The 20,105-nt window shown below is 52.9% G+C and overlaps 6 protein-coding genes across 6 annotated transcripts; 3 read left to right on the top strand and 3 right to left on the bottom strand.

The window, feature by feature from the left end:
* Positions 1-761: 761 nt before the first annotated feature.
* GLRG_07687 (fatty acid hydroxylase superfamily protein) lies at positions 762-1,953 on the top strand (the record flags this gene model as incomplete). Its single annotated transcript, XM_008098246.1, has 3 exons — positions 762-1,338; positions 1,454-1,520; positions 1,617-1,953. The coding sequence occupies 3 exons, from the start codon at positions 762-764 to the stop codon at positions 1,951-1,953; spliced, it is 981 nt and encodes a 326-aa protein (XP_008096437.1).
* Positions 1,954-3,221: 1,268 nt separating this feature from the next.
* On the top strand, positions 3,222-4,271 carry GLRG_07686 (acetyltransferase; the record flags this gene model as incomplete). The annotated part of the gene is made up of 4 exons (XM_008098245.1): positions 3,222-3,283; positions 3,359-3,410; positions 3,582-3,821; positions 3,930-4,271. The coding sequence occupies 4 exons, from the start codon at positions 3,222-3,224 to the stop codon at positions 4,269-4,271; spliced, it is 696 nt and encodes a 231-aa protein (XP_008096436.1).
* A 2,262-nt stretch (positions 4,272-6,533) lies between these two features.
* On the bottom strand, positions 6,534-7,459 carry GLRG_07685 (uncharacterized protein; the record flags this gene model as incomplete). The annotated part of the gene is made up of 3 exons (XM_008098244.1): positions 6,534-6,884; positions 6,917-7,052; positions 7,308-7,459. The coding sequence occupies 3 exons, from the start codon at positions 7,457-7,459 to the stop codon at positions 6,534-6,536; spliced, it is 639 nt and encodes a 212-aa protein (XP_008096435.1).
* A 1,774-nt stretch (positions 7,460-9,233) lies between these two features.
* Positions 9,234-10,928, bottom strand: GLRG_07684 (FAD binding domain-containing protein; the record flags this gene model as incomplete). Its single annotated transcript, XM_008098243.1, has 1 exon — positions 9,234-10,928. The coding sequence occupies one exon, from the start codon at positions 10,926-10,928 to the stop codon at positions 9,234-9,236; it is 1,695 nt and encodes a 564-aa protein (XP_008096434.1).
* A 3,602-nt stretch (positions 10,929-14,530) lies between these two features.
* Positions 14,531-16,232, bottom strand: GLRG_07683 (cellulosome enzyme; the record flags this gene model as incomplete). Its single annotated transcript, XM_008098242.1, has 3 exons — positions 14,531-15,377; positions 15,482-15,628; positions 15,793-16,232. 3 exons carry the CDS (start codon positions 16,230-16,232, stop codon positions 14,531-14,533), a joined length of 1,434 nt encoding a protein of 477 aa, XP_008096433.1.
* A 1,907-nt stretch (positions 16,233-18,139) lies between these two features.
* GLRG_07682 (glycosyl hydrolase family 62) lies at positions 18,140-19,114 on the top strand (the record flags this gene model as incomplete). The annotated part of the gene is made up of 1 exon (XM_008098241.1): positions 18,140-19,114. The coding sequence occupies one exon, from the start codon at positions 18,140-18,142 to the stop codon at positions 19,112-19,114; it is 975 nt and encodes a 324-aa protein (XP_008096432.1).
* Positions 19,115-20,105: the final 991 nt, after the last annotated feature.

Below are 20,105 nucleotides of genomic sequence, written 5' to 3'. Positions count from 1 at the left end.
ACGAATGAACACAAGGTTCGCTACAGCGGTAGGCAGTACGGACACTATCTCACGATTTCTACCCAGGCAGGGAACGAGTGTTTGTGACTGGCTGGATGATTCACCCGGCCCCGGTCCAGATGTACAGATGAAGTCTAGCGGCGTGTGCAATGAATCGCTTCGCCCCTGGTTTGGTGGTTCCTTTTTCTTTTTTCTTTTTTCTTTTCTTCGTCTTTCTTTGGATTTTTCTACATTGTTACCTCAGGTTACCATTCGCGTCGACACACACACACAAAAGCAGAGCGGCAAAGTACTGCGCTGCACTCCGCTGTATCCTGGCAGCTCCACCACCAACCAACCTGCCAACCAACAAACCCTCCCGCCGGACCGAATAATGCTCGGCTTGGCTCAGCACAAAAGTGACAAACAGCCTTGACTAATCTGGATGGAGCAACCGAAGCCAGGGTAGAAAAATGATCCTCGTCAGTTTTGCCCCTGACCTGACCTAAACCCGAACGCCGCGAGCGAGCGCAACTCGGATGCAACATCTCACGGATTGGAATTATCCCCCTCCCCCCTAAAGATAAGCTTTCAATCCTCTTTCAACTACATCGCTACCTCACCCGAATTGACTCGACTGCCGCCCACACCCGTTGCAAGACCGCGAAACCCAAAGAGCGAGAGCGAGCAAGAGAGAGAGAGAGAGAGAGTGTGTGTGTGTGTGCGCGCGTGTGTCTGTGTGTGAGTGAGAGTAGTAAGAGAGAACCTCCTGCTCGCCCATCATGGACGTCGCCCTCGAGATCCTTGATCCCCTCGTCTTGGACAAGGCCTACGCCTACTTCGTCCCCGCGCCCAATGCCGTCTCTTCCAATGCGACCGGCGCCGCCTTCATCTCCTCGTCAGACTGGAACTCATCCACGACCGCCTTATCACCTCTCTCGTACGGCTCCGCATGGCCGCGCGACAGTATCCTGCGCCAATGCATCTCCCTCCTCATCATCACCCAGATCGGCGCCTCGATGCTCTACTGGATCTTCAGCGCCCTCTCCTACTACTTCATCTTCGACCGTCGCCTCGAGTACCACCCGCGCTTCCTCAAGAACCAGATCCGCCAGGAAATCATCTCCTCCATGAAGGCTGTCCCCGTCATTGACGTCCTTACTCTGCCCTTCTTCCTTGCCGAGGTCCGTGGCAAGAGCTTGCTCTATTTCAGCGTCGACGAGTACGGCATTTGGTGGATGGTTGTTTCCGCCCTTCTGTTCATTGTTTGGAACGACATTACCATCTACTGGATTCACCGCCTCGAGCACCACCCTTCCATCTACAAGTACATTCACAAGCCACACCACAAGTGGATTGGTAAGTCTCATCACTAGCCCAACAACATGTTTTAACGTGCTTTTCTCTTTTTTTTTCCCTTCCCCCTTCTGCCGTCCCATTGCTTCAAGCGACTGACATACCATGTTTCCCATAGTTCCTACACCCTGGGCTGCGCTCGCCTTCCATCCCGTTGACGGATTCGTCCAGTCCCTGCCATACCAGTGAGTCAGCCCTGCCTCTAAACATGTCGACAATTGGGTGTCGATTGGGGGGGGGTCACCACACCTGATATCTCACACGTACTGACATGTCGCCAGCGTCTTTGTGTTCTTCTGCCCCGTGCAGAAGTACCTCTACCTATGCCTGTTCGTCCTCGTCCAGATCTGGACCATCCTCATCCACGACGGCGACATGATTTCCGGCCACTGGCTCGAGAAATACATCAACAGCCCCGCCCACCACACCCTGCACCACATGTACTTCACCGTCAACTACGGCCAGTACTTCACCTGGGCCGATAACTACTTCGACTCCCACCGCGCGCCCCAGCCCGATCTGGACCCCCTCCACGAAGCCCTCAAGGTCATGCGCGAAAAGGGGCTGGTGGATGACAAGGGCAACCCAATCCCGCAGGATACCAAGAAGCATCAGTGAGAAGGGACGAGATGCGTCATCATTGGATTCCCTTGTTTTTGTTTCAAGATTGGGTTGTTAGCGTTGGCTGGCTTCGGCCAACCATTGACCGATAAAAAGCATGGCGGCACGGCGAAATGTTGATGTTGAGATGAAATCTTCATTTCATTCGGTGGCTGGGCTAAGAGAGAGCCTCGGCCTTTTTCTCATCAACCGTAGGAGTTCCTGGCGGACATTTATTCCCCTCTCACAAAATTCATGGCGAAGGAGGCATATCATATTACCATAATCATAATTCATCCGAGAGCATACACGTTCTTAACCATTCATCTTATGAGGTACATCTGCATGACCGAGCAAAGTGAGATGCGTAGTCATGGCATGGCGGTCTCACGTGAGATTGCGCACGCCTAATCGCACAATAATCGCGAGGGCAACTCAAAATGCCCAAAGTATCCAACCTGCGAAACCTTCTATCCATCTTTTCGTGCCCATCTTACTCACGCTCCCAATGGGATGAGAGTGAGTGGCCTCAGCGCCTCCCTTTCACCTCATCTCACACACTCCCGCACCGACGCCCCTCCCCGGTGGCTAATTGAATTTTTTTTTTAATTTCTTTTTTGTCTTTCTCGATTGTTTGGATGTCAGCCGAAAGCCAAGGTTCGGCACACTCCAGGCTGTCGAGTCCCCTACCCTCTCCCATTGATTGACTAGCCATCGGTAGGCTTTGCTTTTTTTTCTTTTCGTTATCCCGAGACCTCACTCCCGGCGCCAGCTCGACCGGGACGCCGGGACGCCGGGACGCAGCGCACCGGGGTCGGTCCCCCTCTGGCGCTCTCTCACCCCCGCCACCGAACAGGGACGATCGCTCTCGGTTCTCTGCGAATTGCCATGCAGCAGCAGCCTAACGGGGAGGGGGGACGGTAGAATGCATCCTCCCCCCCCCCTTCCCCCGTCCCCCCTCCCCGCCATTCCTTACGTGGAAAGTGTGCATTATGCAGTATGTGATCTTATCTTCTTGCCGATAATCTACCCCGCCGGAAACCGACCACCCGAATTGAGGCAGGTGGTGGAGTCAGCCGTCGTCGTTGAACACGGATGACGCCTCCGGGGTGCTGCTGATGCTCCTCGCGAAGGCACTATTCAAAACAACAGAGGAAGCGAAGACCCCCGTCCCAGGGTATCACGAGACTCGCTCATATACATCCCGCCGATTGCTCAATCGAAACCGAGTGGCTCTTTTCATCTCATATTGCACACGCGCCTTATATTACCTCCCTCCAGAGAACATGCTGATTCGTGTGACGGACCTTACGGAGGCAGACATCCCGGGGGCCGTGAAAGCCGTACAGTACGTGGCACACTTTTATCATCGATAGCGTTACAGCCGGCTCGTATTCTTACAAAAACGAAATGCGGTCAAAAGGCAGGCTTTCAGTGGAGACCCGTACAACGCCTGGGTCTACGACCAGTCCAAGGTGAGTGTTCTTTTTTTTTTATCATCTTATTTTTGTGCCGTCGGCGGCTCTCCCGCGCGGCCGAACACACGGTCCACCATAGCCAAACGCCGAATATCTGACCGGAGTGCTCTCATGGGTCCAAGGGGAAGGGGGAAGCATCTCACTGATACACCACCGCCCGTCACCCAGTTCAGCCCTGAAAGGAACTACGCCTCGCTTGCGCTCCGCATGCGCTGGGGCATGCGCAACGGCATCTTCCACGTCGCCAAGGAGGAGGGCAGCGACGCGGTGCTGGGCGTCGCCATGTGGCTGCTACCCAAGCCCGCGGGGGCGCCGCCGACGTGGACCGACTGGCTCGAGGGCTGGCGTCTGTGGCTCGGCCAGCTCAACTACAACCTGTGGTACGGACGGGGAGGGTTGAATGTCAAGGTACGTCCCGTCCCGTCCCGTCCCGCCCCTCCCCTCGTCGATATCAACCCCTTTCAATACCCCTGACGGTAGGAGGGAGAGAGAGCTGACGAGTCCTCCCTAAATAAGAGATACTACATCTGGAAAGACGCGCAGGCGAAAGCCCAGCGGGACCTCTGGACCGACCCGCGGGGCTACTACTTCCTCAACATCATGGTCGTCCTGCCCGAGGCGCAGGGGAAGGGCGTGGGGACCGCGATGATGAGGGCCGTGACGCGCCGGGCCGATGCCGAAGGGGTAAAGTGCTACCTCGAGTCCAGCAGGGACGTGCCCAACACGGCCATCTACGGGCGGTGGGGGTTCGTCGTCCAGAGAGACATGGTCTGTGACGACGCTGGCGACGCGATCCGGCTGTTCAGCATGATCCGGGAGCCGGGAGCCGCGCCCGGGGACGGGAGGGGACGGTCGTGAAGGGGAAAATGCAAGCCTGTTGCGTAACGACCAGCCCATGATGATGTGTGAGGAGCGAGATTGAAGGAAACAATAATAGTATCTAGCCAACGGTGTGCTACATACTAGACACTGGACCCACCATGTGACTGATACGATTCCGTCCGCTCAAATCCTTACGCAACCACTTTCGGATGTGGTATTCCTAAATGCTTGTGCTAAAACGTATGTCAATTTCGAGGTTTTATTAATCAATTTAGACATAGCTGACTTGCAGTAATTACGCTGGAGGGAGCGTTCTGGACAGCATCTGTGGCGATACTTAATATCCCACCCCATTACCAAGATAACTCTCCTCACTTATTAGAAAACAGCATACTAGTTAGCTAGATTGATTCCAGCCTAGTCTGAATAGTCAGAGGCAGACATTGTACGGTTATCACAAAGGGATGGCGAGGGAGAGGGTGCCGTAAATGAATGGAGGGGTACAAAGGGTGCATACTATTGTGAGTTTATCATTTCAGGCAGACACACTACTTACATTTGAGGCCATGAGATGTGCAACATGATGGGGCACTATGTTGAACTTATCCTCTCCTTTTAGTAGTAAAAGATCATAATGTGACCGTATGAGTATGAAGTCTTCCGTGACATTCTTGATTGCTGCTACAAATTGCTTCAGTCCGTATCCTTTGCATTTGCTAGTAGTACTTGACTCGTACGGACATTGAACTTGGGTCAACCGGTTTCAACCTATGAACAAGGTTTGTAGATGCAGACGTTGCTAGTCATTGCAGCTGTTCTTGTTTCTGTACGGTCACGTGGAAGTGTTATTCCGACGCTGTCATCATAAAAGTCCCTGTCCACAGGCCTCTATGGCTCGTTTGCCTCGACAGTTGGCGAAATCCATGTCAGCCTCATTGTTGAAAAAACCGCATTCTGCAGACTTCCAGACTTACTCTAGATACCTAAACTTCTTAATAGTAAGTACTACGAGTTCTAGCGGTCGTCTATGCACGTAATACCGAAGATTTCCTAGTAAACTGGTCAGTCACATCGTTGGCCATAACACCTTCGTCGCAGCCGGTAGCGAAACGACACTGCGAAAGGTAGAGACCTGACAGGTCTAGGCTGTTCCTAACCGTCACATAGGAAGCGTATTCTTGGTTCTGGTAGATTGTACTAAGCTAGCTGTAAAGATCCCCAGAGAGGCAGACGTCCTCAGCATTCTGTGCATGATGTTGACTCTCTGAAGCGTAATACTGCGCGGCGTGTGTGGCTAACATCTTAGTGAGTGGCTGTGTTGCTTGGACGCTTGTGAAAGGCAGGGCTATAACACGTCTGTTAATACCACCAGGGGTGGACTTGGTGGTTGCCCGTCGGTTTGGCGGGTAGGGTGAGAACTCACGGGAGGAGCGTGACACTGAAGAGAAGGATCGTGGAGTGAAAGGTGTGGTAGGTGCTTGAGGCACAGCATTGGTCCGCTGATCGGGGGGATAGGATGGAGGGGCGAAGTGCTGCTTCCGTGTTACGATCCAGACCATCATGTCTCGTTGACCGGATCCCGAGTTAAGTAGTCTTACTACCATGTTCATCTTATCAATTTAGGGCTTGTGAATCTTCGCCACTCAAGCCCATATAAATGTCCATCGCTGAATAAAGATGTAACTGAGAAAAAAGCAACTCGCATCCTAATGGGCAAGTATGGAAGGCGATAAGAACTGCCCTATGTACTACTTCTGTATCGAGTACTATCGGGTTCCTGTCCTGTATCCAAGCCGAGATAACCCGATTTAATGCGTGCTATGCTTTGGAGATGCTGAACGTAGACCAGCCGTCGCCGGCTTGTCGTCCCTCTTGTTACTATCTCTCAGCCCCGTCAAAGAAAACGAGAGGGCTGACGTTCGCGGCAATATTTGAACTAGTTCACGCATTCATTTGCTGTAAGAAGTCCGAATCTAAAGCATGTCATGGTAACATTCCTCGGTTGGTTTAACGGATATAATGCCATTTTTACGATCTTCCCGAGAAGATTTATTGCCGAGTTCACTTGTAGCTGAAAAAGAAAAAGGAACATACGTATGCAGCTGCAAAACAAAAGTACAGTTCTTGATATGCCTCTAGTCCCAGTCGGGAGGCAATTTCGGCCAAACTTCCCAGTCCACTACATCCTCCCACCTCAAGCTGCGTTGGGGAAGCATTGCAGGCAGTCTGCTTCTAGTTCGATGGCGCTTCCGCTTGCTGCCCTGGCTTTTCTTCTTAAAGAAAGGCGTCCTCGCTGCGTCAGCCCAGAGTTTTAGCTTGTCTGGCTCTCGGGCACATAGCAGCGCCACCTCTCTCGTTGCAAGAGCATCTTCCAAAGCAGCGTGAACTCCACAGCCACCCTTTTTTGGAGGATTCGCGAATCCGGATTCCCAGGAGCTCATCGCAGAGCGTCTTCAGGCCCCATCTCTTTCGAATCTTCAAATTCTTTCCCAGCACAGCATCGGCAGTGACAATAGCCGAATCGATGATTCTCGAGTGAGAGACGTGTAATACCTTCAAGTCGCTGTAGACTGATTGTCCGATGAGGATTCTCTCCTTATCAGCGAATCGCCAAAGCTCAGCACGAGCAGCTTCCCAGTCATGCAGGACCTTGTTTCTGCAACAGCCTCCCGCATACTAACAGTGCTGATACCGGTGATATCCTCACGCCAGTCTATGATAGGTCTTGAGGGATTGACAAGACAGCTCTGCAATACCTTGCCTGAAAGAAAGTCGATCATTGTTATCTGAATCAGCTCATTCTCTCCCCTACAAGTACTACCCATCTCACAGTCTAGCACTATGGCTGCAGTCTTAGGCGCTGATGGGTTTGTGTTGGGACACGGGAGATCGGTTCTGGATTTCGGGGTGGAATCATTCTAGAGTTCAGTATTGGTTGGCAGGCTGTATCCTTCCTTCTGGAGGCGCTCTTCTGAATGGCATAGGTCTGAGGGTTAAAGTCTGATGCTATTTAGTTCGGCAGCGGAAAGGGTAGTGTACGCGATATCTCGGTAAGTGAGAGACGGCACTGACGCAGACGAAGGCGGCTCACTGGCTATGGTCGCTTTTTGGGTAGCCTCAGAAGCGTCTTTCATCTGAGCATGTTCATTCTTTGCAGAGTCTGTAAGAAAACCCTTCTGACAATGAGCGCGTTCGTGCTCTTTGGATAGTGTAACGGACGACATGTTGGTGCAAGGCGCTTCTAGCTAATGATCTAGCAAGGTGAGCGCAAGAGCAGGAACGTTCGGACTGTTGCGTCGAACTTGGCATGAAATGGTGCTGGTTACATGTATTTAGGCAATTTCTGTCTACTGTCGCCCTTACGATATCCAGCGCAAATCCGCGGGAAGAGAGAGTTGTTGGTATCAAGAACCTTATCAGAAGTGCTATTATCGAACTACCCATCAGGCTACTTTCACCACGCAATCATCCCAGCAGGAAGACAACAGGACATATCATAATGCTGAACTGTGGTGATGGCAAACCAGCTATCGGTCGCGTGTGATAATTTCGGTTTCAAGGAATCTTCGCCCTATTGGCTAAGGCTTCAGCTCAACAGGTCTAATCTCTGCCTGGGCATAAGGTGTTTTCATAGGCGGACAGACACTGTGGTAGCAAAAGAGCCAGGAGACTGCAATATATATTTAGGTGATGAAGGCTTAGCAGACACCTCTTTCCCGGCTTACATAGTAAGATCGGTCTACCTCATTTGTAACTTCTGAATTCTAGAGGGCCTCTAGAGTCATCATCTCGGGGTATGAAGCTACGACGAGCAGTCCCAGCTCCGCATGATCGTGGCGCGTTTAAGTAGGACTAGACCCTTTCCAGCCTTTTAATCGATCTAAACGCCGAAGTTGACCCCCTTTCTTACCGGAAGACAAGCGCACCTTTCCACCCGGGTTATTGACAACTGTAACGGAGGGGAATTCTGAGTTGTTTCTGGCGGATCCTGTTCCCACCGCACCGTGAACCTTGACTTTCTCAATAAAAGCAGTGACCTGCAGAAGCAGAGTTATTACGAGTATCAGCCCTCTGGAAGTTTCTCCGACCTAGTCCAGAATATTGACTCTCGGAAGCAATGATCGACTTGGCAAATCATCGAGACGCTCCAGGAAAGAAGGATTGCCGCAAAGACGAGCCGTTAATTACAGGCAGCAATTAACGCCTAATACATACTGCGGCACACACCCCAGTTTCGCATTACTACAGGCAAGGAGTAAGCTGCAAAACTTAGGGCCTGATCGGCACCGCCGATATCATTTGACACTTTGGATAAGGACTGATAACGCAGACTAAGCACCACCTATAACAGCTATTAAAGCCTAAAATTCACTAGATTAGGAATATAACCATGCTGTATCCTCCTGTTCTAAGCCAAGTGTACTATAATTTAAGTTTAATAGCACCTATGGCTGGTGCTTAGTCTGCGTTATTGGTCCTTATCCGAAGTGTCAAATGATATCGGCGGTGCCGATCAGGCCCTTACTCGAAGAACTACTGGGCTTATGGCTGTGGCAAAAATGACGGAGTTAATTGCGGGCAGTAAATAACACCTAATATAACCTGCAACAAGGTTAGGATTGACACACACAGGGGTGGGTAGAGATCTGGAGGGAAATATGAGAATAGTCCAAGTTCCGCATCTCCTGCCAGATACTGCGTCTTTAGAAAGCGTGACTGTTACCGACTCAGCGCCATCTTTTAAGAAGAACATAGTTCACACCGGAAGAAACGTTTGAGAAAATCTCTACTTAGATGTAGTGCAACCGTCTTCATTCTATTAGGGTACGATCTATCAATATACCTGAGCTTCAGCCCCGACAGTTACTTGCTCCTGAATTCACATGAAAGGATTGAGCTGTCGAAGTTCAAGATGCTTCGTCGAAGGAGCTACGGAAACTATGAGCTCACGCATCAAAGCAACTTTTGCATCGCCAGCAGAGAAACAGCCAACGACAACTACTTGGCTGCCGTAACAGCAAACGGGTTCGCTGTGAACGTCCCGTTGGGGTCAGCCTTGGCCCTCGCCCTCCCGATTCTCTTGTACTTCTCTTCATCCTCATAGTAATACTTCCAAACCTTCTTGTCCCCCAGGTTCCAGTCGCCGTAAGAGCCCCACAGAAGGCGCTTGTCTTGCTTGCTGAAAGGGCTGGTGGGCCCGTTCATAAGAGAGTCATTCGTAGCCTGCCAGTCTTGGGCGATCTTCCTCGACTCGTCGTCGTCCCGGTAGAAACAATCGAGTACTTGGACGACGGTACTGTCTCTCCAGCTATACGAGGTGCCGTTGTCCTTGTTGAGGTTGAACATGGAATGATCCCCCCCGAAGCACTGGATCTGCACTGCAAGCTTGCATCTCTGATAGAGCTCGAACTCCTTGTCACCTTTGTGGCCCTCGATTGCCGACTTGGGGTTGTAGATAAGGTCGATGCGATCAACTGCTGCCTGAACCCAGCTGTCTTTGACGAGAGTTCTAGAGCTAGTTGCGTACGTCCGCTTTTCGTAGGGGAGTTCGAACTCGCGCTCCTTTGGAAAGATCCATTGACCAGTCATATCGGCCATCTCCATGTCAAGCTTCTTGTATTGAAGCGCGATTCCTTTGAGGTTTTTGAACTGGCTGAACCAAGCATCAACGCTTTCATCGTATCTGTCTGTCTTGCTGGTAGGGCACCATTGAGCATAAAGTATGATAGCAGCCGGAAACTTGCCCTCGAGGAAGTTTGCGATATCTTCTCCAATCTGGGAGTTTATCAACTCCTGCATCTTGCTCCATTCTTTGCCATCCTGCAGCTCTTTGAACATTGTCGCAATGGGGAAGTCTTGGCTAAGAACACTGATACAGAGATCGAACCCACGCGGTACGGAAGGGTCGTCAGCCATCTTAGCAACAGCGTTAAGAAGTGTACTGAGCAACTCTTTGTTGTACAGCCAGAGGGCTTTGATGCCCTGTGGGTTCCTGGAGCCATTGATGCCAGGGACGTCAGTGATGTAGCTCTGGGACTTGTAGACCTCAATGATGTAGTGTGTGATGATGCCGAAGTTGCCAGGACTGCCGCCAAGGATGGCCCAGAAGAGCTCCGGGTCGCTTGCCTTGCTGATGTCTCGAATATCACCATCGTGAGAGACCATGGTAATAGTTCTGATGTGGTCGCCGAAGAGTCCAAAGCTTCGGGACAGCTGGCCATAACCCCCCGTTTGGCCATGTCCTCCAATGCCAACATAGGCGCACTGGCCGTGGGGGACGAAGAGTCTGTTGTGCTTGAGATAGGCGTTCAGCTCAAAGTTGCGAATGCTAACGCCGACGTGAACCAATGCTCGATCATCGGCAATTGGGTTTGCGGGTTTGATGACCATGAGATCCTTGTAAGTGTTGGACAAGTCGATCTGGATATTCTTGCCGGTGGTTGATGATGCGCCACTGTACTGGTGACCACCGCTCTTGACAGCAATGGAGATGTTGTTGTTTCGGGCAAAGTTGACCGCCTTGATCACATCGTCGTCATTTTTGGGCCGGACGATAAGATCCGGGTCCATGCCTCTGTCTCTCTTGTGGGTTGAGCTGGCGTACTGCTGGTTGAAGAAAGCGTAGTCTCGCTGCTCAAACTCATCGCCATCTCTAGAATATTGGAAACCCTCAAAGCCCTGAATGCGAACCATGTTTACGAATGCTTGAAGTGGATGGATTAAGATGATGATGTTGTGGGTTGATGGTTAGATGGTCATATGAGAACTTGAGGTGGGCGACCAGAGGCTTTTATGGATCGATTTTACCCTCACTTACTTCATGTAGCGCTTTCTGCCTCGTATGACTCTAACCAGCACATTCGTCACATCGTGGCTGATTGCCTATGGCTTGGCATAATGCTGCAAACCGGTCCGACGGGGGTATGATGGTTGACAGCTGCAGAGATGTTGCAGTCAGCCTTGTGTCTTACAGTAAGCTGGTAGAAGTTACTGAACGCGGCCATATCTTCAATTGCACTGTTTTCACTGGCCGCTGTATTCTTGTTCAGGCATCACATGCTTCCTTCCAGCGTTGAAATAACAAGATTCGCCTGCATTTTCAAGGTAATAGCTTGGGAACTGAAGACTGCATGAGACATGTCATCCGAGCTGAAAAGTCCGAAGGAACCTAGAGACTTCTATTCCACGGATACAGATTAGTGTGCCGTGTCTTGTAGTCCTCGAGGTATATCATTACAAACGGCTGCCTGGACAGTCTTCAACGGTCTTTACGGAGCCCACACAAGCCTTTCACGTCACACCAGCCCCTCAAATGTGACAGGAATGGACTTACCGCAAAGGTTCACTGGAACTGAATACGGATTAGGGGTTATTTGAGGACCGTAGTATTTGTGCTAATATCTGGCCCAGGGTCCGCCTCTTTGCGGCCTTTCGGCGCTGTGTGTACTCCTAGTGCTTCAGCCAAGTCGTTCCTGAGACACCAGTTACACAAAATCTAAGTACTTAGGCACTGTGTCTGAGGAAACTCCCGTAAAATCATCCGTACAACTAACGAATCTTCAGCGGTAGGTATTCGTGGACTTAGCTCATTGGCTGACTGGAACGAAACTTCGTTTAGGCGACGCGGGCACCCAGTTGAATAGATACATGTACAGAGAAACGAAGTACATTTACTGCGATAAAAAAACCCAAAATAACACAGAGGCTCGAGGAGCATTATATTCATAGGCAGTTACGAGTACAGCGCTATGATGCAAGTGACTCTCAAGGATGGTCTTTGGGAATGTACATGGGCCTCAGTCACAAGTAGTTCCTAGCTGTTATCCTCCCCAACTACTACAATCTTGTGTAGACCTGAGTGTATAGAGTATACTCCAAACTGATGTATAGATACGTCAAATCACTGGTCAGACACCCGGAACGGGAACTCGGCTTCCACCATTCGTGGCCAATGTCTTAGGTATCTCAATCCTCCACAGTAAAAAGCCCCGTGCAGTTCTGCTCAAGTGGAAATACTATAGCCAGGCGCCAATTCCACTCACGCAAGTCTATAATCACATGGAAACGGGCAGTGTGAACCTCAGGAACTGTTTTCGACGGGAATGTACCTGATCCAATCACTGGCAATGAAACGGAAGTACAGTAAGACGAAGGATCAGCCCAACCAACTTACGTTGAGCAGTGTCTCACCAAAGTAACTTTCGGTGTCAGTGACCCCTCTTAAGTATTACGGACAGAGCCGGTGTCCGTTGGAGGGCGGTGGCGAATATTCATCGCTGGATAGGTACCTAGAGTGGTTCGGCGGATTGAGCGGACCTGGAAAACGTGGCTTATGGAATGTCCAAGTCAACTCCCAGGGGCCCCTAAGAGGAATGCGCATTCGGAACAGCCCGCTTACCCTTTCAGCTGCACTTACCGAAGCATGGTAAGCTCTTTTGACATGTCAATCACCACGAGGTAGTGCTTGACGTGTTTCACGAGGCTATGTGCGTACGTACGGAACCGGATGAGTAAAATAAGACCCTCGGTTGTGCTCATAAAGGCACTAGAATTATCTGGTTAAAACACAGCCCTGATCAGCATGAGAGGTACGGATAATCATGTCTCACAGCGTAACTGCTACGACGCGCAAGCGAGGGGAACTGGCTCACATGAGGCGGGGTAAAGACCAATACGATATCCTGCAGCCTCTGTGTCCAGAGGTTGCTCGAGATGCCGTATTGCTGCCCATCATCACATAGAACCGAAAATACTGATTGCGAGCTGGGTACAAGATTTGCTTGTTAGATGCGCCTGGTTATCAGCACTACAAGCAAGAAGTAATATGCATTCCAAGGCGACTAATACGAAAGAGGCTACGTAGGAGACGGGCTGGTATGCTGACGTACGAATGAACATGCATATGAGTATACAGACGATCCCGTGTTCCCATACGTCCGGTTACGAACAGCTGAATAGATCTGCCCAGCTTCCGCATCAGTTGATGGGGCAATGGCTGCGTGGCCGTCCCGGCTATGGGTTTCTATCAGCCCCGTAGAATGCCTTCGGGCGCGTCTGGAAGGATCCTTGGCTGGGATCGGCATTCCCGCGTCGGCCGCCGATCCCACCAAGGAATGAATGCGAAAAGCAGAGAGCTTGGTCACTCCGACACTGTTCCATCCATATGGGGCCTCGCTGTGCTGGTCTTCGAATTTATCCGGAACTCGGCAACTACGGCACCAGGTAGTTCGGCAACCCGCCATTTAACCAAGACCGGATGCGCACCACTAGTGTGCCGCGAACAGACATTTTGATCCCGACGGGAGACGGCGAATCCCGTTGGCGGAGAAAGTTCATGTACGGATACAAGTCCCCCCAACTCCTCAGCCCGACCCCGGGAGTAATTATATTATGTGGAGTCATCAGCTATACCTGGATGATTGCGAACAAGCACCGCATTTTATTCTACCTATGTTCTTTTTGCTTTTTCTTTTTTAATGTGATGACCATAAATCAGATCTAACAGGCTGGGTTCTTTCTGTATTTCTTCCCAGTCTCTCTACTCAATCATACTTGGTTAGCAGTTCCTCCTTTTTCGGCAGCCGCCCTGAGGACCTCTCTCACAGACATGATCTAGTAATACAAGGAGTCCAGGGTATACGTTCACATTGTTGCGATATACTATGGGCTAGGACGATACTCGCACCCTATGATATTCTTTCGAATATAACTCCTCTTCTGAATGCTTCAACCTTCGACCCTAGCCCGTGCCGCTCTATAACAGAAACTCTCCGCACGTGACCGATAATGAAGCTGCATAGTAAACGAGTCCGTGTCCTATAGCGTTAGTGCATAAGGTGCTTGGCCAGCCATTGGCTTGTCGACACTATCAGCAGCCCACGGGTTGGTTCGTGAACATTGTAAAGCACACACTGTACAGGCAGGATCCTTGTCGGGAAAGCTGGCATCCTTACAGGCTCGTGAGTTTGCGGCTTCGGTTCAAGTGAACAGTCAGCATGCATCACGATGGATGGATCTGGCATTCTTCTGGGTTGACACGGCCAGTCCTTTTCAGGGGCTTGCACGGATTGCAAGGCAAGTAGATCACAGGGCCCCTGGAGTCTGAAACTGAACCTCATAACGCGATGTATTATTCTGCGGATGACCTCGACAAGCGTCAAGCTGTACTAGCGTAAAAACAGGTTCAGAAGAAGTAGAGGAAAAACATATATAAGAAGTGAAGAGGTTATACATGTCTGGAACCCTCAGTGTACAGGGGTGGTGGTGCGTACAGAAATATTTGTAACAAGTGAAAGTTATATATGTCTGGGACCCCTAGTGTACAGGACGGTGGAATTCGTACGTGTCGACGCACTGCCGAGCTTCACGGTGACAACGCCCTTGGCTGGGACGGAGACGGAGACGGCCGGACCGGAGACAGCGACCTGCGTGACTGCGAAGGTGCGCGTGTTGTCAGTGACGTAGGCGGCGGCCGCACCGGGGACGAACCCGCCATTGAAGGAGACCGAGGCTGACTGGGCCGCGGCGCCGTTGTTGGTGAGGACGAGGACGACGGAGCCGTCGGTGTTGCGGACGGCGGCGGTGAGGACGCCAGAGACGGTGCCAGAGGTGGCGAGGCGCATGGCGCCAGGGCGGATGTAGCGGGACCACATGGCGAAGGCCCAGAAGTTGGCCGAGGGCGTGGCGGTGGCGCCGTCGCGGGTGTCGACGAGGTGGCTGTCGGACTGCAGCTGGTTGAGTTCGAAGCCTTCCCAGTAGAGGTAAGCCGACAGGCGGGCGTTGACGATGCCGACGGCGATCTTGTTGGCCCAGGTCATGCCCTCGGTCGGCCCGCCGTTGTTGTACCAGGTCGTGTCGAAGGCCTTTGTGATGCCGGACTCGGTCACCCAGGAGGACAGGCTGGTGTTGAGGGCGCTGTCGGCGTCGCCCGAGTAGGTGTGCGAGGTGATGAGGCCGAGGTACTGCTCCATACCGGCCGGGACGAGGGCGTTGGTGTACTTGACCGTGGAGCCCCAGCCGACGGCGTCGCAGCAGGTGATCTTGGTGGTGAGGCCGGCCGACTGCAGTGTCTGGTGCAGGGTCGGGATGAAGGAGATGGCCTCCTGGGCGTTGAAGCTAATCTGCATTTGGGAGTAGCTCGGTCTATGTCTCCCCCCCCGGGGGTGCGGGTTAGCTTTCGGCACCGCGGGAAGCATGGACAGACAGGAGAACATGCAAAGCTGCGTGGGTGCAAGGGGTTGACGTACGAGTAGTCCGGCTCGTTGAGGAAGCCGACGTGGGTCACGTTGAGCCCGGTTTGGGCGTAGTACTTGATGTACTGCGCGAGGAGGTTTGCGTAGGCCTGGCGCCAGTCGCCCGAGGCGCAGGTGTGGCCGGTGGTGCCGCAGAGGTATCTTCACAAGAGGTTAGATGCTGTTAGCCTCTCTTTCTTTTTTTGAACTTGGGGAAACATGATGAGAGTTTAAACAAGGAGACCATAATGTAGATCAAACAGTGTAGGCAACTCTGCTCTCTGTCTCTCTGTGGGTTGTGTGCGGCGGCGTGCATGTATGCGTACCCAGCTGTGGCCTCATTCCCGCTTGTCTTCATGAAGCCGGGGGCGCTCCAGGCGTCGGCGTAGATCTGTTCCACGCCGTAGGACACGGCCTGCTTCGTGAACCACACCTGGCCGCCGTCGTCGCCGTCCCAGACGTAGGCGGGCTGTCCGGTGGGCGAGCCGGGGCTGACGGGGAGGATGCTGTCCCCTCTGCCGCCGGAGCCGATGCGGTTCCGGATGATGCTGAAGCCGGCGCCGGAGGTTGTGTTGAAGAGCAGGTCGAGGGCCTGCTTCTGCAGGGCCTGGGGGGCGTTCTGGAACTCCTTAGCGCGCCCAAAGGCCTGGGAGAAGCCGAAGCCGTCGATGGGCTGCAGCGTAGTGCCGGCATCCACAGTCACTTGACCAGAGGACAGAGTGACCAGGCACCCCATGGCGGCGGCAAGGGCAGCAAGGCCGACCATTTTGCCGTGTAGGGTTGGGGCCGTATGTGATTGGCTCGAAAATAGAGAGAGGGAGGAGAGAAGGGGGCGGAAGAGAGAGCGAGAAAGAAACCAGGGGCCGGGAAAAGCGTATCGCCCCAATAGCAAGAGAATAACGAACGTAGGTAGTAGGGATCTCAGCTGCTGTACGGATACTCCTGTAAATCTGAGCTGAGTTCCTGGGACCTTATGTCTTGGCGTGCAAGATATATGTCGATCTGTAGCCCTAGGAAGCTCACCCGAGTACGGCGCCCTCGGCTTGTTCCCTTTTGGAACGGCAGGGAATTCATTGGTGGACCATTAGAGTTGCGAAAGCGGTACAGCGGAAAGGCATCTGGAACCAAGCAAGCAGGCCGTGGTCATTTCCAGTAAATTGATCAGGGGCGAGTCGCCTTGGTTTGGTACAACGGCCTACAAAGCAGAGGGCGAAGGGTTCTGGTCTCCTTCTTCTCCGCTCGCCCCCTCCACTTTCTTTCTTTTCGAGGATTCGACTTACAGTGAGACCTTTTCTCTTTCTCTCTTCCCCCCCTCCTTCCACCCCTCCTCGTCTGTGATGGGCTCTGTGATGGGGGAGGTGGGGTGACAGCGAAGGATTGCCACGTTGTTAGGGTTATTGGAGGGGGGAGTGTAATACATAGTTGGTATAGGTATTACCACTCACCGTGCGATGCTAAGCTTTCCGCTCAACCTCCTGAAAGCTTGGAAGCATTGGCGCCTGTGCGGTTCGTCCCATTGACAAGACGCACATCCTGTCTCTTAACAGGGCTTAGCAGATCTTAGTAATTAACTTAATTGGTGACGGCATCTTGAAGGTTTACTCCCAAGGCCATACAGTCGCATAGTTAAGCATGTATTTGGGTCAACCCCTACTGCTTCGTCTCAGGCTTGACGCTTCTTCTTGCTTTCCTTCCTGGCCTTCTTCTTTGTCAGAAGTGTTCAGTAGACAGACAGACAGCTACGCCTTGGGCCTCAATACCCGCTCGTAGATGACGTTCGGCTCTCTCAATGCCGGCAGTGTCACTGATAGATGGGGGAAGGGCCCCTTCCCCATCTCTTGTTCTGTCACATTTCACCTCAAGTGCCGTTCGAGCCGCATGATTTGGGGAAAAAATCATGAAGGATCACCGTCGGGTTGTCGAGGATAGAGCAGCTGACTATCCCTCAACATTCCCTGCGGCCCAGCAAGACAAGACGATTGGCGCGCCTGACGTGTTCGTCGTACGGAACCCAGGGGGGCATAACCAGTGTTGGAACCAAAACTCGCCGCCGTTCCAAGAAGATGACGACGGAAAGCCCTCCCTCCCCATTCCCTGCGGCCCACGTTGCGAGAATAGTGTACCCGAATCCGGACGGACGACGGGGGTCAATTCTCCCTTCGACAAATATTTAGGCAAATGCTCCCGGATAGTTGAAGGAGTGGAGGAAGATTGTGGGTTCAGACCCAGAAAATGGGCCGCTACCAGAGATTATATCGATGCGTTTCATCTATGTTAATTCCCACGAATGCGATCCAGACCGTTTTCCCCACTCCACAGAAGCTTGGTACGATTAGTTCTTCTTGGTTCTTTATGCGAAACTCTCGTATTCCGTTCGCACTTTTGAACGGACGGGCCTGGCTACGCAGGAAACCCCATGGATCTCCAAAGCTGGGTGGAAATCTGCTTATTGCTTCCCCCTCGTGAGAGTCATATATATGTCATGGGTTATATATATAGGTATGATCTGCCGCCGACTTAAACAAGCTTTTTCTCGTTCTTCACCTTCAAGGCCTCTCTCTCTCTCTCTCTCTCTCTCTCTCTCTCTCTCTCTCACTCCCTCACCTCCATCGCCAACCCCGACACACACTCGTTCTGCATATACTTGGTACACAGTAGAGGCCATCCGACATCATGAAGACCACCGGCATCCTCTCGTCGGCGCTCCTGCTGCTCGCCTCCGCCGGCGACGTCGCGGCGCAGTGCCAGCTCCCGACCACGTACAAGTGGACGTCGTCGCAGCCCCTGGCGCAGCCCAAGAACGGCTGGGTGGCGCTCAAGGACTTCACGTCGGCGCCGTACAACGGCAAGCACGTCGTGTACGCGACGACGCACGACGCGGGCACGTCATACGGCTCCATGGCCTTCGGCGCCGTCTCCGACTTCTCGCAGCTCGGGGCCGCCAGCCAGACCAAGACGCCCTTTGCCGCCGTGGCGCCCACGCTCTTCTTCTTCCGGCCCAAGAACGTCTGGGTGCTCGCGTACCAGTGGGGCCCTACTGCCTTCTCGTACCGCACGTCGACGGACCCGACCAACATCAACGGCTGGGGCGCCGCCCAGCCCCTCTTCAGCGGCTCCATCTCGGGCTCCAGCACCGGTCCCATCGACCAGACCGTCATCGGTGACAGCCTCAAGATGCACCTCTTCTTCGCCGGCGACAACGGCAAGATCTACCGCTCCGAGATGCCCATCGGCAACTTCCCCGGCAGCTTCGGCTCCTCGTCCCAGGTCGTCATGAGCGACACCACCAACAACCTGTTTGAGGCCGTCCAGGTCTACACCCTCAAGGGCCAGCAGAAGTACCTCATGATCGTCGAGGCCCAGGGCTCCGGCGGCCGCTTCTTCCGCTCCTTCACGGCCACCAGCCTCAACGGCACCTGGACCCCCAACGCCGCCACCGAGGCCAACCCCTTCGCCGGCAAGAAGAACAGCGGCGCCACCTGGACCAACGACATCAGCCACGGCGACCTCGTCCGCTCCGACCCCGATCAGACCATGACCGTCGACCCCTGCAACCTGCAGCTGTTGTTCCAGGGTCGCAACCCCAGCGCCGGCGGCAGCTACGACCTGCTGCCCTACCGCCCCGGTCTCCTCACCCTCTCCAAGTAGAGTCCATGAGACCGAGGTCGACGGCTTGCCGGGGGCGATTCTGCAGAGCCATCTCGGGGGTGAAGGATGATTCTGGAGAGGCCGTCGTTCGGCTTTTTGCACATTTTCAACAGTGGCACATACTTTTTCTTCTTCTTGATTGCTCCTGTAAATACCTTATTATCTGGACATAACAATTTCACTCTTGAGGGCCGCACCAGTCGGTCTTCCGCTTACATATATCTCTACCCATTCTGTCGACTGTGTCTCCCACAGTCCGTCTCTTGCATGACGTATTCGCCAAGGTGAAGCTCGCCGTGAACTTTGGGTTGGAGAAAAGGAGGACGAAAAGGGACGCAACCCAAAGCGCCTAGCGCGGCAGTCGTTCTCCGCGCTAACACCAGCAGAGGTCGGGCCGTCGGAAATAGACAGGTAGATCAAGGCCCCGTCTCCTGGTTGGTTCCAATAATGCGGTTGATGAGGTGATTATGCACGTTGATTTCTTGGTACCGACCGATACTTCGCCCTCTGCGTCGTTCCGATGCACGCCACCTACGTCCAGGTGGTTTGCTCCACCGTTTGTGTGGCGTCACCGTTGATGCGACTATCGCTAGACGCCGAGAGCCACACGGCCACTCGCCTTCCGGAGACATTCAGAGAGCGATATTACGGTTTGTCCATTCTTAGAGAGAGCTGAGCCAGCCAAGTTGAGGGTCTCACGGCTTCTCAAAGTTCGACGCCTGCCGACTTCTCCATCCTCCTCTTGATATAACGTGAACAGTGAAGCGCTCAATGCGTTCGGGGAGGCTCACCTAGCCCAGCTAAAGCAAAGGCTTATCTGACCCGCGTGCTTTCTCATGAGTTGACGCGCTAGCAAATACGGAGTACGTCTGACAGCGACAAGATCGAAAACCCCTGTCTCTAAATCCTTATGGTGTTCTGCGGGGTAAAGCATCTCGAGCCCCTGGCCAAAAACAAAAACAAACAAACAAAGTGATGGGATTCTGACCAG

The sequence above is a fragment of the Colletotrichum graminicola genome (genome assembly GCF_000149035.1).
Source record: "Colletotrichum graminicola M1.001 genomic scaffold supercont1.32, whole genome shotgun sequence".
Lineage (NCBI taxonomy): Eukaryota > Fungi > Ascomycota > Sordariomycetes > Glomerellales > Glomerellaceae > Colletotrichum > Colletotrichum graminicola.
Note: the sequence above shows the minus strand (reverse complement) of the source record. Positions and strands in the feature narration are given on the sequence as shown.